Source organism: Silurus aristotelis (genome assembly GCF_946808225.1).
Source record: "Silurus aristotelis genome assembly, chromosome: 10".
Lineage (NCBI taxonomy): Eukaryota > Metazoa > Chordata > Actinopteri > Siluriformes > Siluridae > Silurus > Silurus aristotelis.
The window spans coordinates 23496851-23521718 of NC_139583.1; the positions used below are offsets into that span (position 1 = coordinate 23496851).

General features: G+C 38.5%; 1 protein-coding gene across 1 annotated transcript; it reads right to left on the reverse strand.

Annotated features, from left to right (window-relative positions):
- Positions 1 to 279: 279 nt before the first annotated feature.
- qser1 (glutamine and serine rich 1) lies at positions 280 to 24868 on the reverse strand. Its single transcript, XM_083551525.1, has 13 exons — positions 24492 to 24868; positions 15384 to 15487; positions 15130 to 15282; positions 11550 to 15020; positions 11171 to 11460; positions 10269 to 10385; positions 7433 to 7566; positions 6806 to 7023; positions 4895 to 5032; positions 4400 to 4497; positions 3023 to 3169; positions 997 to 1092; positions 280 to 901 (listed from the first exon to the last, which is right to left on the reverse strand). Exons 1-13 carry the CDS (start codon positions 24578 to 24580, stop codon positions 761 to 763), a joined length of 5196 nt encoding a protein of 1731 aa, XP_083407651.1. The 5' UTR covers positions 24581 to 24868; the 3' UTR covers positions 280 to 760.

Here is a 24868-nt window from a genome sequence, read left to right on the forward strand (position 1 = left end):
GCCAATATATAACAATATATAACAATTTTATATATATATATATATATATATATATATATATATATATATATATATATAAAATTGTTATACTTAAAACTAATAAAAATAAAGAAAATGAGTCAAATCTATTTTTTCTCTGTGGTTCTGTTCCAAGAACAGACACTCAGGTTCTGCTGATGTTCTTTGTGTAAATTCTTTATAAAATAAAGAACACCTGCTTTTGTTCTTCTGATCTTCCCATCTATTAAAATGTTTTTTTTTTTTTATTTCCATTTAATGTGTTTCTCCAGCTTCTTATCTTCAGTTCATGTTCTTACAGTCTTCTGATAATATATATTTTTCATTTTCACATTTTTTTTCATATTCTAATGGCATGAAATCTTCTTGCTTAATGCTTTTCCATTTAATGAATCGTCACTTCTTTTTATGGCTCTCCATCATCTTGTGATTCTCCACCTTCTCCATCATCTATTAGCTTTCATCGTGGTTCCTGATCCTCTCAGGCTTTTTCATGGTTCTTCTGAAAAAATCTTGATTAATCTAATCTAATTTAATCTAATCATCTAATATCTGGGCATAACCTTGAATGCTTCATGTCCAGACACTTCTCCAGTTTCATCTTTCCTCATGATGGATCTTTTTCTCTGTGTTTTCAGATGATTCTCAGGTTTCTGGTTCTTCTCCATAACCATCTGGTTAGTTAGTGCTTTGGAAAGGGCCCATGAACTGCACCCATTTGTTCTCCTGGGCTACCGTCTGATTAAAGGCAGACCTGTTGCACCTGTGTCAGAAGATCTCCGAAGCGATCAAACAGGCTCTCCACCCACACTTGGTTCCCCAAACACGTCTGCACAGTCTGCTCCTGTCCCAGATCCACGCCGCGGGAGCGCAACAGTGAAATCTAAACCACAAAAACACACACACACATCAGAGAAACTAAACGGAAACATTCATTAAAGGAGTTTAATGGAGGAAACAAGACGCAGAACCTCTAACCTCTTCCATACACATCACATATGTGTGATATTTGTAGTGCTGCAGTGAATGATAAAGAGAAAACCAATGAGTCTTCTGCTGCTCCACTGTGTACTCCTAAAAGAGAGAGAGGAAAATACACATCAATAAAAACAAGGCCATCTAGTGGCTACAAAAAAGTACTACAAGCCATTCGTACTGCAGCTTGTATAGCAGTACAGATTTACTGTCTGAAAATTGTAGCTGCGATCCTCTTCCACTCCTCTATAATAACATCATGAAGCTGCTAGATGTTAGACACGGTGCTTCTTCACGTTCAGCTTGAGGAGCCCCACAGGTGCTCAATAGGATTCAGGGCTGGAGACATCACCTTCAGCCTTCTCAGCAAGGCAGCCATTATTTAGACAATTTAATTGCTGTATGTTGAGTAATTTTCAGAGGACAGTAAATCTATACTGCTATAAAAGCTGCACACTGACGACTCCAAAACATATCCAAGTTTTTATAGTATTGTCCCTTGAGATGATACTTAAGTGGTTGCTGAATTGTGAGGGGTGTACTCACTTTTGTCAGATACTGTATATAGAATAAGTGGTGTAACGGTACACGTATTTGTGCAGAAATGTTTTCAATGCTTTCAATACGGTGCACATGTATACCGCATGCGTGCGGAACGTAGTTCAAATAGGAGTTCCCTCACGAACATATTAAGTGGCAGATCACAAGATTGTTTAGTCTCTGCCTCGGACTTTAAGCACAGCGTCAATGTTTGTGTAGGGGTTCAAGCATGTAGTGGGGCCTACAGACTTCAAATTTGGCCAGATGTTAGAGCTCAATTTGGGGAGAGGTTAACCAAGTATCAACCAAATTTGGCCAAAGGGGGGCGCTACAGTCTGAAAAAAAAAATGTATAATTTCACACATTTTTGGCCATAGCTCATACACCGTTGGTCGTTGATTTAAAGGGTCGCCAAAAGGAAGAAAAAAACATTAAAATGGCTATAACTATGCAACCGCTAGTCCAATCAACCTGAACATTGCCCTGCAGTGTCTATGTCCAATATGCCACAATGGTTTATGAGGACATTTGAGTATCATAAAAAAAAACATGGCCACCATTTTTAAGCACATATTACTCAAGGTCAACGGAGGCCAATTGGAACGAAACTCGGTGGGCATGTTCCTAGTTTTATTTTCTTATGAGCTAACGTGCTTGAACCTAATTGCTGCTGTCCTCTTTTTTTCTTTTTTTAATTTTAATTAAACTTGAAAAGATACCAAAAAATGGCAGGGGTATGAGAAAAACCCTGTACAGGAAAAACTATTTGTAATGCACTGTAAAACTAGGATTTTGTTATGCGCATGCGATATGGATTCTTTAGTGTTTTATGTCCAGCATCAAGAATTTTTCTTGAAAGGAGAAAATCCTGACAATTCCACATATCGAGAGAGCGAATGAATGAAGGATGGAGGGAATGAAGACATTTGTTAAAGAGATAAGTAGAACTGTTCAATATATTAATAGAAAATTAAATATTACATATAAACCCAACCCCCCCCACACACACACACACTTATATACACATCTGTATTACCTTAATGGAGTCTAACAATTTTATAATGTAACTATTTGGTTTTATTTTATTTAATCAATAATTTGTGCCAATTTAATTGATTAATCAATTATATATATCATAATCAATATATAATAAAAAGGTGAAATGTATTAATTTGATTTATTTTATTTTTCATATAGTTTATTTGTATAAAACAAGCAGTCATTTAATTTAAAATAGTTTTAAAATTGTAAACTAATAATAATTGCTGCATTAATAACAAAAAACGACAAGAATTTCACTATACCAGAATTCAACTGAACTGTGACTTAAAAAATGAGTTATATCAAATCATGAATTTTGTGTACCGTTACATCCATTTAATATATATATATATATATATATATATATATATATATATATATATATATATATATATATATATATATTCTTTTATTATACAAAATTAGCCTTATTTATTGCCCAACTCACCAAGGGAAGTTTAACAGCAGATTTAGAAGGTTTCATGGTCTTCCTGTTGTATGTCTTCCCACTCAATCTGACTTTAAAAGTGGGAGTTTCCCCATCCGTTTTCAGCTCTGTCACCACTGACAACTCAGGAAAGCTGTCTAAAGCGTTCTAGAGTGGATGAAGAAAAATAGTCAAACCAATCAAGCATAGCAGAGAAATGAGTCCAATTAATAAATACATTTTATTGTAAATGTAGCTTATGGCCATTACTGAAAGAAAACAGGCATTGATATAAAATTCTCTGATCACGAGAATAACCAGCCACAGCGGTATGCTTTGTTTATTTTTCAGTTTTAATATCCTGTAAACTATATTATGTGATGGATTTCTCTATGTCTTATGCTGCATTTGAAATGGGCACAAATATAGTGAAAATGGATTTAATGATAAACAAAATTGAAATTGGGCACAATATGATTGTGGAGTTTCGATATTACAGCCTTTATCACAAACACAGTAATACAGCACTCCCAGCATTCCTGGCACTTCTGGAATATGTCCTGGAAGTCTTCTATTTAAAGCATGTCAAGCACCTTTCGTGAATTTTCGGTCGTAGAGATGATGGGCTGTTCCACAGTGAAGACTTTCGATTCATTTCAGGGTTGTACCCCTACACCCAAGTTTCGTCACAGGTAATAATCCTTTGTTCTAACTTGCTATCCATGATAAAATAGCAGACGTGGTGGTGCATGTAGTCAGAGTAGCACCTGTGCACAGCTCCCGATGTACACAGGACGATGTCTTTTGGCACACTGACGATCAGTGCTTCCTGTGACTGTGCGTGCAGTCTTGTGCTGCCATCTGTTGGTGTGTAACAAAACTAGTCTTTTTGATACCACCTCGTATAGGCACACAGGAATGGTTCAATCCACCATTACAGTGCTGTTACTTACCAGGAAGCCAAAATGTTCCCTTGCATCAGACCTTAAATATTTGCAGACGTTTTCTTTATTTGATGAGTTTCTGATTCATTATTGTTTTCCCCCAAAGAAATAGACTAATACAAAACAGAGTGTAGGTTTGAGTAAGATGAATGTTTATTACACCTCATGTAATATAATTTGTATTTTATAATGAAATATATTTCTGAATGAATGCAGAATATATTGTTTGGCACCTCATAGAGGGCGACTCGATATCGTTACATCTTTACGTCTGAAGCGTGTGCTAAATATCGCAGTAAAATTGTTAAACTGATTACGGGCACAGGACCACAAGGCACCTGACGGATACATGAAGGAGTTTAGAGCCTTGACAAATGCATTTACAGTGGAATGTATATTGACAGGAACATATGGTCTATGTACATTAACAAGACGTTTGCAGAAGTTTGCTCACTTTGAACACCTGACCCACTCGGAGTTTGGGCAGCAGCCTCCTCCTGTTGTCCGTAATCATGCCATCCACTCTCTTCATATGAGGCAGCAGAAGTTCATCTGAATAGATCAAACCACCAAGGTCAAACACCTGACGTACTATACGGAGACATGAAACCTCTCATTATGTGCAAACACATCCATAAGTTAGATTTCAGAATTTCCTAATATTGCGATAAATAATCATTAAAACAAACAAATTTAGTATCAGCATTAATATTCATAATGAAACTTGAAATGAAAAATCAAAGTCAGACTGCATCGCTAGATGAAGCATCACATTGCGACATCGCTAAAATATGACACAATCTTCTATTTTTAAACATTCCACTGCTCCTGTCCCATTTTTTGGTGATCTGATGTGCAGAACGGATCTTTTTTACAGAATAATCATCTGAACTGGACAGATCAGAGTCTAGGTCTATAAATCAAACTGCGTGCCCCCTTTTGTCCTTACCGTTCTCTCTCTCCAGTGTGATCATGAGGTCTGCATCTAGAGCAACGCTGATCAGGAGCTCCACAAAACTCTTGAAGGTTTCCTTCATCGTCCTGGTGTTGAGGAAACGGGAGGTAAACGGGACTGGAGGTGTAAACTCTGAGATTAAAAGAGTATAGAGGATACAGAGGGACGCTTAAACACAGATAAGGAATGCTATAAGACGCAATAGGGAACGCTATAAGACAAGTTGAGACAACATTCAAAACAAGGCTACAGCTTGCTAAAGGTTCTGTGAACTTTTTCAAGATAGAGTTACACCATTGGTGGTGTTCTCGACAGTTTCCTGAGCAAAAAGTTGAAAAAACAAAACAAATAACAAATACATTATATGCCCAAAGGTTTGTGTACAACTGACCATGAGGTTTTTTTGGGCATTCAGTATGCATTTAAATTTCATTCCCAAGGTTCAATAGGGTTGAGGTCAGAGCTCTATAGCAGGACACTCAAGATCTTCCACTACAACCCATGTAAAGCATATCATCATAGATGTGGCTTTGTCCATGGGGGGCATTGTCATGCTGGAAGGTTTGGGCTTTTTCCTAGCTCAAGTGAAGGGAAAAATGTAATGCTACCGCATCCACAGACCTCCTGTAGATCCTCTTTGCAGTAACAGTTTGCTAAAGAACCATCAGGTGTCCCAGTTCTGTCGTATTTCTGAAGGCGTTTTAAGGTTACATTTTACATGATCAACTAACACTACTTACTGTTTACTTACTCAACGTTAACATTAATAATGTAAAGTACAGGGAGTTAAACGATGCATTATGTGGTGTTTAAATGTTAATAAAACATACTTACATCAACTAATCTGTATTTTGTGACTAAAAATAAATCCACTTAAATCAGCAGAAATAATAATAAAAAAAACACTGTTGTAAACAACAATGCTGATTATTGTCCTGTGTTTTATTCCCTTTATAACACAGCAATTTGCCAATTTTTTGCCAATTTTTAGGTATTAAACTTCAAAAACCATGAAGTTCCTTACGTTTCTGTAACCACTTATTTTATAACAACAAACAGTTGTTTACTCACTCATTTACTTAATAAGACAAAAAGAGCTTTTTGGTACCCTAACCCTACCCCAAAGCAAACATTTCAGTCAGGAATCATGCAAACTTTCCTGTGGCAAAAAAATTTCACTCTAACAAACAAAGTTCTGGCAATGGAGACTTCTTCTGTAAACGTTATTAACTTTATGCTTTTTTTTAAATCGCTTCACCATATCAATGATTGTATGTTTTTCATTGTTAAATCTGACATACAAAACCAACTTCCAAATTAGCCTTAGATTATGTAGTCCACCATACAAGTCATTGTAAATAATATAGAAATAATAAATAAGAACAAGCAACCCAGCCATTAGGGTTGCACAAGCCAGTGCACTCTTAGTGCCGGTCCCAAGTCCGGATAAATGGGGAGGGTTGCGTTAGGAAGGGTATCCAGCGTAAAAACGTGTGCCAAATCAAATATGCGGATCACGAAAGAAAAGGATGATCCGCTGTGGCGACCCCTAGTGGGAGAAGTCGAAAGAAGAAGAACTAATAGGAACAAGCGCATTAATATAAACTGACTGTTAAAGCTGCTAATATATCAAATAAATCAATTGTTTCTGAACAATCAGAATCGAGAATTTAACAGTGCTGTGGTATAAGGTATAGTAATGCAGAAGATCATGGAGTGTTGTTAATTAACGTGTTCAAATATCAGCTTGTCAGTATAAATTGTTAGAATAAAATCCATTCTCAAAGCCTTGACATCCTCATGTGGATTAATAAAGCACCGGTTTCTTGCAACCGAATGGTTCGATGGCTGATAAAAGTGGACTAATGCAGGTTCTTAGGTTCTTTCTTCAGCAAAATTACTCACCGTCATCTTCACCTACAGCTTCTGGAGAAGCCAACTGTGTTGAGTCTGTGAACTCTTCCTTCCATTTCTTCCTCTTTTTCGGTGGAGGTTCGGCCTTGGCTTTTGGCTGCTTTGGCCTGGGTTTGGACAAGCTTTGCTTTGTGCTGGATTTCAGAGCGGAGGAGTCGGACGCGACTGGCACAGCAGCTCTCTGGGCCAGCAGAGCCTTCTGAGAGCCTCTACGCAAACACGAACAAAATGCAAATAAAGTGAGAACCCTTATGTAACATTTTAAACTTTAAATTATTAGCTATAAGACAGGTCCATACAGACTGACAAATCTTTAAGTACAGTTCAGCCATGACTTAATACTTCCTAATATTCAATGTGAGCTGCATGACAAAAAGCCTTCATAGATAATCTGCTGAGTTGCTCTTTGTGAAGTCTGATGAGTGGGCTCGACTTGCTCATGTAGAGTTCAAATCTGACAGCTGACTGAGAAAGAAATGTGCTGCCATGAGAACTTGTATGAATGTGTGGGGGATTCAAGTGTATGCAACGTAACTTAATTTTGCTTTTCACATGAGATTTTGGCTTTGTTTCTGAAAGAACATGCATCTAAATACACAGAAAGTAGGGAATTGGTACCTCATGGAATGCATGGGCTTACACCTTGGTTTTCTGTTGCACACTCGCACATACTCCCGCTTGTTCACAGTGTCTAGGAACTTGACGTATACTCTCCGGTACATGGTCTTAGCGTCTCCAAAGTAACCCAGATACTGTACAAGAGAGGACATAATAAAACCCAAACTTAACTCGTTAAAGCAAGTGCCCGCATGTTATCACAATATCACTGCATGTTCACCTGTAAATGTTAGAATGACTAGTAAAATTGGACCAAACTAATTAACCAGATGAACATACATATACATACATACACATACATACATACAAACACACACACACACAGAGTAACAGTATGTTACAAAAGTGAGTACACCCCTCACATTTCAGCAACCATTTTAGTATCTTCTAAAGGGAAAATACTATAGAAATGAAACTTAGATATTTATTTTTGAGTCAATGTGCAGCTTGTATAGCAGTACAGATTTACTGCCCTCTGAAAATAACTCAACATACAGCCATTACTGTCTTAATAACTGGCAACAAAAGTGAGTACACCCTAAGTGAACATGTCAAAACTGTCTAAATTGTCAGTATTTAGTGAGCACCATTGTTATCCTGCACTGACTTAATATTCCTAGGCATGAAATTCACCAGAGCTGCACAGGTTGTTGTTAGGATCCTCTTCCTCTCCTCCATAATTACATGACAGAGCTGCTGGATGTTAGACACATAGCGCTTCTCCACCTTCCGCTTGAGGATGCCCCACAGGCGCTCAATAGGGTTCAGGTCTGGATACATACACCTTCACCTTTAGCTTCCTCAGCAAGACAGTTGTCAACTTGGCAGTGTGTTTGTGGTCGTTATTATGTTTGAAAATTGTCATTTGATCCAGTTTCTGAAAGGAGGCATCATGTTCTGCTTCAGAATGTCACGTACATGTTGGAATCAATGTTTCCCTCAATGAACCGCAGCTCCACAGTATTTAAAAAATATTGACACTTTGGACACAGTTCTGACATGTTCACTTATTAGACAATAATGGCTGTATGTTGAGTCCTTTTTAGAGGACAGTAAATCTGTACTGCTATACAAGCTGCACAGTGACTACTCTAAAAGTATATCCACTTTTTAATTCTATAGTATTGTCCCTTGAGAACAAATAATGAAATGGTTGCTGAAATGTGAGGGGTGTACTCACTCTTGTGAGACACTGTGTATATATATGATGGTCAGTGTAATACCAAATAAAAAAATCTTTTTTGAAAATTACGTTTTGTAAAAGTGAAGTTTTTTGTGTTTGTATAATATTAATGAAAGATGTCTTTTGCATTAGTTTGTTTTTTAATAAGGAAAAGATTTTAATATGCCTCAATGTATATACACAATCTAAAATCAGGACAAGCATTGATACATATTGAAATCTTTCCCTTATTAAAAAACTAACTGTTACAAAGCACTGATGCCAAAGACTTCTTCCATTAATATTACTGTAATGTCTGGACTATAAAGCGCCCCCATATATAAGCCGCACCCACTGAGTTTTACAAATACAGTGGTACCCCGCTTATGGACCTTAATCCGTTCCTTAATACTGGTCGAAATGCGAAAAGGTCGAAGAGCGAATGTACACGCAATATACAAAATACACGCACTAAATTGTTACATTGACCGCTAAATAACGCTTTATTGTTAACAAACCGAAGTTTAATTTACAATAGATGCTCTCTCCACGAAGGCTGAGGCGAGACTTGGAAGATCCTTTCCCTCGAAAAGGTCGATGTCCGAGCCGGTCAATAAGCGGGGTACCACTGTATTTTTATTTTTAACATAAATAAGCCGCACCTGTCTATAAGCCGCAGGTGTCTACACACTGTACTTTACACAGGCTTTAACGAAACACACATTACACACGGAGTAACGGGTGAAATACATTGCGCTTCCTTTAGGAACATAACGGTATTTTGGGAAAAAACCGGCACAGCATTTTTCCGGTATTACTGCATGTGTGTGAGACTGAGGAATATGTCCTTATTATTTTCTGCTGCTCATTTCTAAGTTTCTTTGACTAACCCTTAACGCTGTTGCCAAGAAAAATAAAAAAGCACAAGTTTTGGAAACCTGTCTGTGCTTATATGATTTGTGTTGCAAATGGAGTTAGCGAGCTCTCCCTTCACCCAGACTCAACGCGCTACAACGGCTTGTATCTAAACAGTAGCCGACCAAGAAAGTCATTGTTCACTGTCTTCCTCCTTCCTTTCACATCTATTTCTCTCTGGAGTTTATCTTTTGGCATCGGCGTGCGTAAAAAAAAAATAAGTTTTTTCTCCTGATGCCCTGCAGCTCAGAACACAGGTGAGGTGCGTTTTTTTGTTTCCGTTCGGAAATTTAATTGGTCTAATGTTATGTCGCTCATTTTTTTGGCTTGAAGTTTGTGAAACCGGGAAAAAAATTCATAAATTCATATATTAGCCGCTTCTTTGTTTAAGCCGCAGGGTTCAGAACGTAGGAAAAAAGTAGCGGCTTATAGTCCGGAAAATACGGTAAATAAACACAAAAAACTTCACCATTAACAAACATACATACATTTTTACATTTGGTATAACACTGACCATCACAGTCCTTGTTAATAAGCTGTTACTATATAAACCTGTGATATGCCTGGCCCTTTTAACATATTAGATTCAGGAATTTATAGGCACTTGTGGTATAAATAACAGTATATATCTGTCCACTGTGATTTTTTAAGTCATAAATCTCTACTCCAAACATTAGGGGAATCATTTTAGACCAGAAAGGATACCAAAATGCAACATAATAAAGAACTACTCATGCCAGGAATGACTGATTCACTTACGCTATTAGTCGCCGAAAACACACGTTTCCCATCTCTCAGCTCAGGTATGAATTTCTGCAGCAAAGCCTTTTGCACTTTCCAAATGGCTGGAGGTTCTATTCCTGCCTTCAGTGTGACCTACATTCAATATAATGCAAACAGACCACAGTGCACAAATGAAAATGAATGAAAATCAAAAGGGCTTCATGCTGTGTCATAACAGGAATTCTAACCATACTTCGAAGACCAAAAAATGCTACCGTAACTCAATACTAAGGATTATAATGACTTCGAGTATCAGAGTGTAGTCTAAGGTTAAAAACATTTTGGTCCATGTGGTTCTTTCCCAAAATGTTTCCTCAAAGATGGAAGCACATGTTTGTAAATGATGTCTATGTATGCTGTAGTATTACAATTTCCCTTCAGTGGGTACTTTACCATGACGATGCCTCCTGTGCACAATGCAATGCTTTTTCATGGTTGGATTGGAGGAAATCGTGTGGCCTGTATGAGGCTCTGGGCACAACCCCACTGAACCTCTTTCCACGGAATGGACCCACTTCAGACTTCATCTGAATCAGTGCCTGACCTTACTAACGCTCTTGTGGCTTAATGAGCAAAAAGTCCTACAGCTACATTATAAATCTGGAATTGGATGTTCAGCAATATTGGGGTGACGGTTAAATGTTCAAAACATTTGGAAACATCATTCCAATAGATTTATTTGTGCAATTTATTTTGATTGTCTTCTTGACTGTTACATTTTCCAAGAATCTACATGAATATCACAGGAACATCGCTATGAGAAATTTAATCCAAAAATGCACAATTGTTTAAGATAAGCTTTGTGCTATATATCTATTGTCCTGCGACATGCTACAACACACTTCTCTGACAAACTAAAACATTAACCAGTCACATACCTGAAGAGATTCTATGTCCTCATTTTTCACCACAAACTCATCACGTTCTCGGTACATGCCCTCCTCCCCACTGTCGGACAGTTCCTCATCAGTGAGGCCTTCGATAGCTACCGTGGCCAGGCACACCGCAAGTTTGTTGGGAGGTATGTTCTTCACCAGTTCCTCCACTGGCACTTCATTTAGCCCAGGCTTTTGCTGCTGCTTCAGCTTTGTATCTGAAGACTGTGTGTTGACTAGCTCAGCATCAGCAGACTGCTCTTGACTTGTGCTGTCATGTGAACCTTTGCTTTCTAGAGACATGACACCATTTTATATAATCATGGATCAGTTGTTGTATAAACAGAAAAATAACTAATGTAAAAGCATTTAAAGTGAATACCTGACTGTTGCTTGTCTGAGGGCTCGTCTAGCGAGGAAAGTGCAGAACTAATGCTCTTTTGAAGGTCTTGGTTTTTACCAACCGATTCGTCCTCGTCTGAAGAGAAAGATGGAAGCGTCTCCAAGTTCTTCTGAAGCTCCTCATCCAGTCTCTTAGTAGAGTTCACAGTATTGATATCTGGTGAAACCATTGGAGTTGTTGGGGCTAAAGGTTTAGGAGGCACCGACTGATTGAAAGGTCTTTTGGGAACTGAAGGCTTTCGTGTGCGGTTGGGTGACCGTATAGGTGAAGAGGAGAATTGCTGTTTGGGTCCAGATTTAAGAAAGTCCAGGAAAGATCCTATGAAGCCAGTTTTAACTTCTGGCTGTTTCTCTTCCACCTCTCTTATTTTTTGCCGAATTCTTTCCTGTTGTTGGTAGCTATCAAGACATCCTTCAGATGTAGAAGACGAACTTGTCTCACTTCCTTTGGAATTCTGACGCTTTACTTGGCCGCTTCTTTTTTGAGCTTTAGGTTGACCATTTTCTTCGTTTGTAGTTTGCTTGGAAGAACCTTTTGACCGGCCTCGCTTTTTAGAAAGACCATCAGAGGAGCATTCTGCAAACTTTTCCTCTATCTTAACACTCTTTACCACTTTGGGTTGATCCTTATTTTTGTCTGTTTCCCCAAACCCAGTGGAGTTATATTCCTGAGAGGTTAGGTGAAAGTCTGTGTGGTTGTTTGCGAATGTGTTTATAGTACCTTCGTTAGAATTCAGAGAAAAATCGTTGTTAGTATGTTCCTTGAGTGATACCTCATTTTTCCCCCGGTGATTTGTGACTTTCTGAGATATTTCATGCTTGGAGTTATTTTGCTGTGTGTGAGAGTTCGGTGATGTAAATGCCTGGTGTTCATCAACTTCTTTGTGAATGTCTGTAATCAGCTGACCACCATTTATAGATAAAGTAATTGTCTGTGTGTTTGAGATCATGTGCTGTAAAGAGAAGCTATTAGCTTCATGCTTGTTATTAACTAGCTCATAGTGGCACTTGGTTTCTGACGGGCTGGATATCGATGCTAATTCCACTTCAGAGGATGAGGTTTTGAAGTCCTGTGGTGTAACTCCACAGGCGGCTGCTGTGGCAGCTAGGATGTCATCTACATTGGATAAAATGTTCCTTTCATCTGCCATCAGCATGGAATCAGGAAAGCAGACAGAGCTTAAGGTAAAGTGCTGCTTGGCATCATGCTGATTTGTTGTAGTGATGAAAGTGTCTTTCTGGTGTTGCTTCGTGGCATCCACAACTTGGTGGGTTATTTGTGGATTCTCAATTGCACTGACTGCAGAATTCAGGAGTTCGTTATTCATTTGCAAGAACTGAACAGAAACTGGCTGCATTTGAACATGCTTAGACTGATTTAGTCCTGCATGGAGCAAAGGCTGTTGAAGAAGGATCATCTGTGAGGGCTCCAGCAGGACTTGGGCACTGGGTAGATGAACAAACTGGGCTTGTTCTTGTAACAACTGCCTCTGATCTCCTCTGTTACTTTGAGTTTGGTGGTCTTCTTGATGAGCAGTGGGAATTTTGAGAAGCACAGGGTGTTCTTTCAACTGGTCAGTGTTCAAGGACACGTGGGAGGACTGTAATAATGTAGAGTTGTTTTTTGTGCAAGAGGTTACATGAGGAGTGGCATTGCTTACCAACTGCCCAATTGAAGTACTCATTCTCTCATCCTTTACAGAGGATATTGGTGTAAAACCTATTAACTGTTCCTCAGACCGAGAGTTGCTTCGGATCACGCTATAGGCGTGTCTGTCATCCATTTTTGAAACGACATAAACAACATTGCTCTGTACATCAATGTTTGTAAGAGTCTGGGTAGAACTGCTACTTATTGAAGTCTGTTGTAATGCTTGCATATTTGCATTGGTGAGCTCGACACAGTTTTCTTTGGTAGTGAGAAACAGACCCTCGTTTTCCTTCCTTTTACTATTGGCCGGGGATTGTTCCATTGAGGACTGGTTGTTCTGGGTAGCTTGTGTATAAGTAGCAGGGGAGGATGTTGACTGGTCAGACAGCAAGTATTTCTGGGTCTGCTGCAACAGCATACCATCGGTCTTGCTTGGAGAAGGCTGCATTAGGGTGTAATCCTGGGTGGAATTGCTCGATGGTAAGCTGTGGGCATAGGAAGAAGAGAAAGGAGGACTTGGTGTGACAGACTGACCCGATGCATAGCTCTGAGAGGGACTAACAGATTCGGCTCCCTGGGCATAATAACTGACAGTAGACAAACTCTGACTGGAAGAATAATTGTTAGAGGCATTGGCCATACAAAGTCTTTGTGCCGGTTCATCATACTCTTCTCTGTTTGATGCTTGAGACATTATGGACTTCTGGCCGGAAGAGTAAAGAAGTGAGTGGCTAACAGGTGTCTCATTTTCTGACTGAGCTGCCAGCGATGGCAACGTTTTATATATGGAAGGTAGCTTCTCGGACTGGTTTGAAGAAAAGGCATGGGATTCGTTGAGGTTGCTCATGAGGCTCTGCGACGTAATGTAGGTCTGGGAAGGACTGATGGACATCAAACTGGAAAGCTGTGGTGATGTGTATGTTTGTGACTGGCTGGCAATCACAGAGCTGTGTTTCTGAGCTGTGGAAGAATACCTATGCTGCTGCATGGGTGATGAGACTGCCTGATCGTGCAACTCTGAGCCTTCACCAAGATGCTCTGTTGATTTGTTAGAATCATCCTTGGCTTTTACTCCACATGTGGAGGAAAATCTTGAAGAGGGCACAGATGCGGAATGTGTCTGTGTTTGCTGCAACTGCACTGTGGCTGTTTTCTGCTGAGTGGCGCTATTAATGGCCTGTCTGGGAATTCCACTGGGGCTGTTTAAAACAGGTGAATGTCGAGAAGGATCCTGGTAGGAGACATCTGCACCATCAGGTAGGTAATCTGGCAAAGAATGTTGCGCACTGACAGACAGCTGCTGCTGTACTGGCTGGGTGCTTGAAGGCCGCTGGTGGTGCTTGATGACACTACATTCACGCTGAAGTGCTCGTTCGATGGAGCTGGAGAAAACTGGGGCACCATAAGGTGGGATTGTCTGCTGAGAGTTACTCAAAGAAGAGGGTAAAAGGCTGAACTGTGGTTGTAGAAGATGCGGTGCAGATTCCTGGGCTGAACGATATGTGGATGACTGGACTGGAAGGCTAGTACCCAGAGAAGCACCAGCCAGGCGTTCAAATGCAAATGCTGTTGGCACAGTGGTTTGGGAGGGTTTGATCTGAAGTAAAGGGTCATTAGATGAAAGCAAGCCATTTGATGGGGTAAATGTAGTGTGTTGAACAGTTAATGCAGACGTGGTGGCAAAACTGCGAGTAGGAAAAGGGCTGGGGTGCTGGTAGGAAGAAAGAGCTGACAGGGTAGGAAATGTTCCAGAAGAGGGTAATGCTCCAGTAAGAAAGAGCTCTGTTGAAGAATTTGTGCCTATCATAGAGAAAAGAAACCATCAAACCATCATATTTGTCACTATTTACCAGCCGATTCATTTAGTAGATACATCACTTTCAAAGAGATATAAGAAGTTGTTCATTACCAGTCTGCCATGGCGAAGTTCTGAACTGGGGAAGTAGAGATGTGGCTACAGGTCCAGCCTGAAGGCCTCTGGATTCGATGGAAGAGAGGAAATTCATGACTGATGATTCAGTAGTGCTGATTCCGGTGGTGTGCAGACTGGAATCAAAGACACCTAACAAGCAGAAGGACACCAAAGAATGGGAATAAAATAAGGATTCACAGACAAAATTAAGTTTGTGCTTCGTAATTGTTGTTTCATGACTGAAACCTCACCTGTGGGGTGATGAGAGGTGGTGTAGGTGGTGAGTGTTTGACTTGAGGCGTAGGATTGCTGTTGGGGATGCTCTGTCTCTATGTGAGTCACACCATAGCTGGAGCTAAGAGCAACACCATTGCAGAACAAAAAATTACCAAGGAAATTCAAAGACTGGTGTATCAACAATGACATGATTCTGCAAGTGAATATTATGTTAGTGTATTAGCATTATAGGTCGACCGATTCATTGGTTTTGCCGATTAATCAGCACCGATAGTTGTCTGTTGGAGCTATCAGCAGAAATCCATACAGATAGTTTTTCCAGGTTGCTTGAGCAGCTGAGAAGGTCCACTGTCATTATACAGTACGAGTGCAGCCTCTAGTGGTGAATCACTGATGCCACATGATGTTTGTTGAAGTGTCTTTTTTATTAATTTTAGATGTAACTGTTTTTATTTGTTAAATATCCCTTTTAATTGCCCGTAATCACAACCATTATGGACTTACAAGGTGTCCAATTCAAAACAAAAGCGTTTAGTAACACATCTAACAACATACCATTAAAAAAGTTGCCATTTTGTTCCTACAACCAAGATGACTTATTGGTGAGACACATCATCTGGCCTCTATGGATAACATTTTAGGTAACGCTAGTCTGATTCCTAAAAACAAACTGATATATTCATCAGAAGGATTAAACAAATCTTTGCGCAGTTATTTTTAATCAGAATTAGAATACTTTATTGATCCCACAGACAAATTGTTGAAACACCTAAATGCATATGTCCAAATTTAGATTTGTGTGCAAAGATTAAAACTAATGACCAATTTCTTCAGTCAGGTCTTTATGTCATTTAAGGAAACTGTAGCATTTAACTCAGAGGTATACTGTAGTATATGTATATTATGAGCATTTACACAAACCAGCATGTTCTAACAAGCTATAATGTACATCATGCTAGGGATCTCTAAGTATTTCTTGCATGACATCATTCTTTACCTTAAGATTAAAGTTGGGTTTGAAGATATTACTTCAGTCTTAACTTTTTAGATCTTTTAAATACTCAGCAAAGTTATTTGAATTTTTCAGCATTTGAAAAATGAGTCTCCCCAAAAAAAACATGCTGTGTCATATTATAATATTGTTAATTAATATGGACCATAATATGTAAAATTTATATCTTACTTTTGCATATTTGTCTGCACTTCTCCCATTGAGGTTATCATTAAAACTGGTTCACTGAGCTGAAGATTTTGCATTCAAAGAGACATTTTTGCAAGTCAATACAAGTTATAATAGCATATCTAAAATGCTGGAATTGCCTGTTTTAAGGCAATATGAATAAACTGCTGACTTGGTTGAAAATAATATATTACTACATACTGTATAAAGGTTTGTTATTTGGCTTTATAGCACAACACTACTGAATTATTAAATCTGACTGGTCAGAAGATACGGCAGACCATGCAGTTATAAAGAATCACTTCATACCAGGGTGGTGTGATATGGCCTGACACGGACCCCTGAATAATTGGCTCCAAATAGTATTATTTTTATTAAACAGTACAATTTGGAGTATATTAATCCACTTATACCAATGCACAGTTTCTGGTCATATTTAATGTATAAAAAAAATTTGCAAGACAATATTTTGTTATTACTTGTAGCAGTTATAAAGAGTAATTTCCTCGAGTCTCTGTTTATTCTCTCCTGAAATTAAAAGGACAAAAAAAAGAGGATAGACACTTAAAAAAAAAAAATTCACAAAAATACTCCTGCCACTAAAACTCCTATGTCAGGGAAACATTTGTACGATTATAAAGTGCTAACACTTGAGACTCCTTCCATTAACGTCTATTAACAGGAAGCTTTCACCAAATCAACCATTAAATGTTTTGAAATGTTTTTATATTTATTATGTATTTATCAATTTTTTTGCTATACAATTAAATATGAATGGAATTGAATTATATCCACATAATCTACACCTAATAAAAGTATCGAAGATGATAGTAAGTTAAAGAATCACTAGCATTACATGATAAAGGAGTAAGGAGTGTCCAGTACAAGCGCTTCTCAGTAAGAGTGTGAGTAATAACCAGTGGTGGACAAAGTACACAAATCAGGTACTTAAGTAAAAGTAGAGATACACTATGTAATATATGACTCCAGTAAAAAAAAAAACCTCACTTTAAACATTCACTTGAGTAAAAGTACAAAAGTATTTGCCTTCAAATGTACTTAAGTATCCAAAGTACTATGATTTATTATGGCTATAATGTTCCTATTAGCATTTTTTCTCAAAAGACTCATGTTTAATTAACTCAGTTTATGTGAGAAGACTTAAATCTTACTTTTAGCACACCGAGCTATTAATAGAATGATATTAAATAGACAATATCTATTAAAATTAGCATGAGCTCAAAAACTTTTCAACTACTAAAAACAAAAAAAAATAAGGCCATGGGTGTTGTGGCGGGTCAGAAGTTTCTTTCATCATTTATTCCTCACAGAATGTTCTGCTTGCTGTTGAACGGTATGTTGGTTTAGATACCACCAAGCGTCAATCAAAACTATGGCTGCACGATTTGGCGGGAAAAATGTCATGTTGCGATTATTGTGGTGGATATAATAAATGGTATCGTGAGTCCACTATGTTGGTCATCAAGAAAAATCCACACATTAGTAATAACGCTGAAATGTGTATTTGTAAAACTTTTGAAAAGGTGAAATTTTTACAACATTTGCATTCATATAAAAAAAATTCTCCAAGGTACAGCCAAATTAAATAAAACAATAAATAAAAACATATGCATTTTCACAAAAATAAATGATTTACCTGTTTTACCTGAATTTTACGATACAGTATATGTTTACACATTTGAATTTGGCATTTATGGCAATTATTATTATAAAATTTTTGAGAGAGAGAGAGAGAGAGAGAGAGAGAGAGATAGCGGGGAGAGCTGACAGTGTGTATGGGGATATGTATGTGTGGGAAAGAGGTGGTTGCCAGGTAAAGGTGCGCCAATCCACGAGTGTGCGTGGGCTAAACGTAGTAAAGTGAATGAAAAATAAAAGAAAGCTCTGTCTGTTGAACCATCGCCTGTGTCTCTCTTCCAACCGGGAACCAGTGAGATCTGTTACAGATTTGTCATATTGCCACATCATGTGGCAACTTTCATTTGGCGAATCTTGCACAGTTCCTCTCTCTGCTCAGTGATGGTGATCTTAAAGCTAAAATATCGCCATATAACAGAGGTAGTGTGTTTTTTGCTACCAATTCAGTGTCGGTCTGCTGGGCATCCACCTTCACCTGGTCTCCGCGCTGCACACCGGAAAGTCATGTGACCACACACGCCACACGTGCACTGCCTAAACTAAGACTATCTGGTCTTTTTTTGTTTAGTTAGCGGCGCGGAAAATCTGCAAACTGTTCTCAGAAAGTGTGTCCACACATGCACTTATTTATTTCATTAAATCATAACATTTGCCGTCCTGTAATCGCACAAGCCGACATCATGATTGCGATAACGAAACAATTAATCATGCAAAACAAATGCAAAACAGAGCACGTGCTCTACCCTGATTGGTGGCTTGCTGTGTGTTTGACCAGTTAAGTTTTCATCCACTCAGAAATAAAAAAGGAACAACTGATTTCACAAAAAGTAAAAAGTTAAGATATTTGACTTTGAAATGTGGTGAAGTTAAAATAAATGACTCCCCAAATGGAAATACTTCAATAAAGTACAGATATGTGAAAAATCTACTTAAGTACTGTAAAGAATTAAATTTACTTCATCACTGTCCACCACTGGTAAGTCACATTTTTCTGTCCTGTTTACCTTCACCTATTTGACCTAACATTTATAGCAATTAGTATGTAAGTAATAACAGGAACCTGCTTTATAACATTGGATGTAACTAGAAATCAATATAGAAAATGCATCCTTCTTAGATACATGCTAAATTGTAACTATTGACAAGTACAAGGGGAAATTTACTTTTATATGCAAAATATTCAATTCCGCTGTGGTGACAATAACTTTTTGAGGTTTATGAAGTGCATCACACCACGCAGTACACACCACAAACTTACCCTATATGTTTCCATTTTATGATGAGAAACAATAGACAGAAATGCATGCAGTAAATTAAAATGGACCCGGTAATTGTATCTCATGCACTCATGAGTACTAGCCCCAGAAATGTGAAGGTCATAAGAGGGTGAATTTAATTGAGCTTGAGAAAGAATGTTTAAAAGGTTCAGATTTAGCCCTGCTGTGGGTGTGTGGTCTGGACATGACCCAGAATAGTCATATTCAAAACCAAAAATGGGACTTTGTGGATTCAGGCAACACTCATATCAAACCACAGAAAGGGTTCCGAAAAGAAGTTCTGTTTCTCTACTTCACAGGTCAGCTTCCAATGTACCCTGTGGTTTCGTTTTTCATTTCGCACAATCAAATAAAAAAAAAAAAAAAAAAACAGGTTGACTGGACCTTGGTACGGAGGGGCCGAACCACAGAATAGCATGAATTTCATTCATAACATTGTAATCACTACACTAAACCAATGAGAGACTGAATAGTATTTTGTTTTACCTGACATTAGGCAATAGGGTGGTGATGATCAGTCGTTGCTCCAAAAAAGGTCATATTTAGAACAAATACTAGTGGTGGATCGGTTCAGTTGGTGTGACCAGTACAGAGCAAAAAGTTTAGAAATACTCCCTATCTGTTCCTGCTGATGAGCTCACCACAGTTAAGCTGGATTTAGACTGGGAAATTACAGCAACCATTTAAAATGATTAGTCATTGACTGTAAATGATGGTCCGCATTCAAATCTGGGCCAAACTTGATAAGAGACTGTGCAGAAATGTTTCGCTATGCCAGTTTGTATAATAAAAGTTCCTCTAACAATATAATAAGTACATCCTGTTTACATCATAAATGGACATGATATGAGCTCGTGCAGCGTGATCTTGATATGTATGGATATGTAAGGCCAAACATCTAACCAAACCAAACAGTTTCACATCATCCTATTGCATCCTGCTATTAAAACAAAGCAGAAACTGATCTATGTGACCACCTGATTCCCCCAAAAGAATATATACAGTACAGACCAAAAGTTGATATATATTATATATACAGTACAGACCAAAAGTTTGGACACACCTTCTCATTCAAAGAGTTTTCTTTATTTTCATGACTATGAAAATTGTAGAGTCACACTGAATGCATCAAAACTATGAATTAACACGTGGAATTATATACATAACAAAAAAGTGTGAAACAACTGAAAATATGTCATATTGTAGGTTCTTCAAAGTAGCCACCTTTTGCTTAGATTACTGCTTTGCACACTCTTGGCATTCTCTTGATGCCTACTTTGAAGAACCTACAATATAACATATTTTCAGTTGTTTCACACTTTTTTGTTATGTATATAATTCATAGTTTTGATGCCTTCAGTGTGACTCTACAATTTTCATAGTCATGAAAATAAAGAAAACTCTTTGAATGAGAAGGTGTGTCCAAACTTTTGGTCTGTACTATATATATATATATATATATATATATATATATATATATATATATATATATATATATATATATATATATATATATATATATATATATATATATATATACAGTGGGTACGGAAAGTATTCAGACCCCGTTAAATTTTTCACTTTTTGTTATATTGCAGCCATTTGCTAAAATCATTTAAGTTCATTTCTTTTCCTCATGAATGTACACATAGCACCCCATACTGACAGAAAAACACAGAATTGTTGACCTTTTTGCAGATTTATTAAAAAAGAAAAACTGAAATATCACATGGTCCTAAGTATTCAGACCCTTTGCTGTGACACTCATATATTTAACTCAGGTGCTCTCCATTTCTTCTGATCATCCTTGAGATGGTTCTACACCTTCATTTGAGTCCAGAAATTTTTGATTATACTGATTGGACTTGATTAGGAAAGCCACACACCTGTTTATATAAGACCTTACAGATCACAATGCATGTCAGAGCAAATGAGAATCATTAAGGTCAAAGGAACTGCCTGAAGAGCTCAGAGACAGAATTGTGGCAAGGCACAGATCTGGCCAAGGTTCCAAAAATTTTTTTGCTGCACTTAAGGTTCCTAAGAGCACAGTGGCCTCCATAATCCTCAAATGGAAGACGTTTGGGACGACCAGAACCCTTCCTAGAGCTGGCCGACCGGCCAAACTGAGCTATCGGGGGAGAAGAGCCTTGGTGAGAGAGGTAAAGTAAAACCCAAAGATCACTGTGGCTGAGCTCCAGAGATGCAGTCGGGAGATGGGAGAAAGTTGTAGAAAGTCAACCATCACTGCAGCCCTTCACCAGTGGGGCTTTATAGCAGAGTGGCCCGACGGAAGCCTCTCCTCAGTGCAGGACACATGAAAACCTGCATGGAGTTCTCCAAGATGGTGAGAAATAAGATTCTCTGGTCTGATGAGACCAAGATAGAACTTTTTGGCCTTAATTCTAAGCGGTATGTGTGGAGAAAACCAGGCACTGCTCATCACCTGTACAGTACAGTCTCAACAATGAAGCATGGTGGTGGCAGCATCATGCTGTGGGGGTGTTTTTCAGCTGCAGGGACAGGACGACTGGTTGCAATCAAGGGAAAGATGAATGCGGCCAAGCACAGGGATATCCTGGACGAAAACCTTCTCCAGAGTGCTTTGGACCTCAGACTGGGCTGAAGGTTTACCTTCCAACAAGACAATGACCCTAAGCACACAGCTAAAATAACGATGGAGTGGCTTCACAACAACTCCGTGACTGTTCTTGAATGGCCCAGCCAGAGCAATGACTTAAACCCAATTGAGCATCTCTGGAGAGACCTAAAAATAGCTGTCCACCAACGTTTACCGTCCAACCTGACAGAACTGGAGAGGATCTGCAAGGAGGAATGGCAGAGGATCCCTGAATCCAGGTGTGAAAAACTTGTGGCAGCCTTCCCAAAAAGACTCCTGGCTGTATTAGATCAAAAGGGTGCTTCTACTAAATACTGAGCAAAGGGTCTGAATACTTAGGACCATGTGATATTTTAGTTTTTCTTTTTTAATAAATCTGCAACAGTGTCAACAATTCTGTGTTTTTCTGTCAATATAGGGTGCTTTGTGTACATTAATGAGGAAAAGAAATGAACTTAAATGATTTTAGCAAGTGGCTGCAAAATAAAAAAGAGTGAAAAATGTAAGGGGGTCTGAATACTTTCCGTACCCACTGTATATATATATATATAAGTACACTCTACCATAATGTTCTGTCTAGAAGTTATGTTGTTTAGGTGGGATCTGTGAAAAACTGGTCTCTAAATAAAATTTTATTAATTGAGACTACCCAACCGGCACCGAAATGAAAAGTGGTTCAGCTACAGTTATGCTGCGTTCAAGAAAATGTAATTCCCTGCCTATAAGCTTAATACTTAGAACTTTAATTTTAACTCACCAACTTGGCGTATTGTTCTTTTAAATAGCTGTTCCTTAAACATGCCCATGAACAATGCAAAGTTCTCTTTTTAAAAGTATTCAGATCGGTCAATATACACATGCAGTACTTGGTGGATCTACAACCATGCTAACTGCGGTTTTGAGGAGGTAACGATCAAGAGTAATCTGTAATAAAAGCAAGACAACTTCAACCGTTTTATATTGTCCATCGTTGCAAAAGTACTCCCTATTGACCGTTGTTTTTCCTGTCGAACCGAAATGTACGTGTTTTACTGTTGTTTACTTGTAAGTCCAAGTCGACGTATGAAAATTCGAAGTTCATTAGAGTAAATCACAACCTGTTTAATGAGTAGGTCCAAAAAAGCTTAACATACTAATGCAAAACAAAAGACACTTTTTCATCGTGGCGTCTATGTGTGTTCTGTAAACATGGGGTCGCCAACCACCAGGCCGTGGACCGGTACCAGGCCGTGGATCATTTGGTACTGGGCCACAAAGAATTAATAAAAAAAAATGTAATTGTATTTTCTTTCCATTTTATTGAATTTCGTGGCCCGGAAGGTGTTTAAATTGTAAAAAAGATAATTTTCGCCCAATTTCCTGCAATTGTTTCAGTCAGTTCTATGCATCAATACATTTATCTTGCACTGATTCTGCATTATGGTGAGTCAAGTTACATTAGAATATAATATCAGATAATATGCATACTAGTAATATATATCAATATGTGCATTATAGCCAGTTGAGTTAAGCACATATTAGCCGGTCCGTAGAAATAATCATCTTCTGTGAAATGGGTCTGTGGTGCAAACTGCGCTGCTGTAAACGGCATTATTACACTATTATTACACTATTATAATATCAGCTAAGTGTCTAATGTGTTTATTTCCAAATGCACTGACATTCAGCTTCTTGAACCGCTGAGTTTCGACGTCACAATGTGATATGAAAATGTAAATGTTAGAGGCGTGTCTATAAAATGACTGACAAGAGCCCAAACGAAATACAAACACACATTCAAACTGGGATTTTAAAGCTATGAAATAAGCAAAATATCTCAAACTAAAGATTTTAGACACAACTTTAGGCATTCTTCATAGTAGTGAGAAATGAAGAATGTTGCTTATTGCTCCTTGAAAGCATTGCACACTTATTACATGTGTAAGAACATGGTTTGTGCACATGATGGAATAGATGTTGGAAAGCAGTAAACATTAATAAGAGAGTCAAAGTTGCAGACACGTGGCTCATCATTGATTATTTACATTGCAGTTAACAACTGCATGAGACAAACGTCTGATTAATGAGCGAAGAGTTGCAATGTGGATTTTAGAGATCATTTCTATACAATGGTGGTCTCTTTAAAATCTTCCACATACAAAAGAAATCCCACTGCATTGTCTCATATAAAGGTAATCAACGTCCAAAATAATTTCCCAACAAACGACTATCCAGTTTGCAAACATAAAGTTGCTTACTCACTTTTGCGTACACATTTAATCTAAGTGTGCACAACTTTAAAATAAGACAATTGTGTGTATATTCTAATCCAAGGCCTTCTTCTACACCGGCCTTTCCTCAGTGATTTCCCCCGTCCCGGTACTCCCCTCTCCCTGCACTATCCTACCTGACTGGGTTGGTGTAGGCCCAATCCACGGTCTCGCCTGATGTGGCCCGCCGCTCTGCGAAGCCCGAACCCATGTAGCGTCCGTCCATGCTCCCGCGAGGGGCTCGGGACTCACGCTGCTATCGGACTGAGTTTTGTGGAACATTCACACATCAAGCACAACGCGATCACATGTTAATAGGGGAAATTTTGCGCCGGGGTCGCTGGAGATCCGCGGTGGAGGATGTGCATGGGAGAAGCTGTGCGATGATCACTGGCTGGAACAAACTCTCCAAAATATACAACACAAACACATTCAGATGTGCGCGGCGGCGGCGGCGGCAGTGGTGGTGGTGGTGGTGCTCCCCATTTTGGCTCTTTTCCCAACAACCACTTCC

What these genes read in the sequence shown, in the direction of transcription:
- qser1 (XM_083551525.1), bottom strand. Translation starts at nt 24,580, where the DNA reads ATGGACGGACGCTACATGGGTTCGGGCTTCGCAGAGCGGCGGGCCACA. An exon ending in CTCAGACAAGCAACAGTCAG is followed by an intron (nt 11,461 to 11,549) that starts GTATTCACTTTA and finishes TCATGTCTCTAG; the next exon opens with AAAGCAAAGGTTCACATGAC. An exon ending in ATGTGATGTGTATGGAAGAG is followed by an intron (nt 902 to 996) that starts GTTAGAGGTTCT and finishes TTTGTGGTTTAG; the next exon opens with ATTTCACTGTTGCGCTCCCG.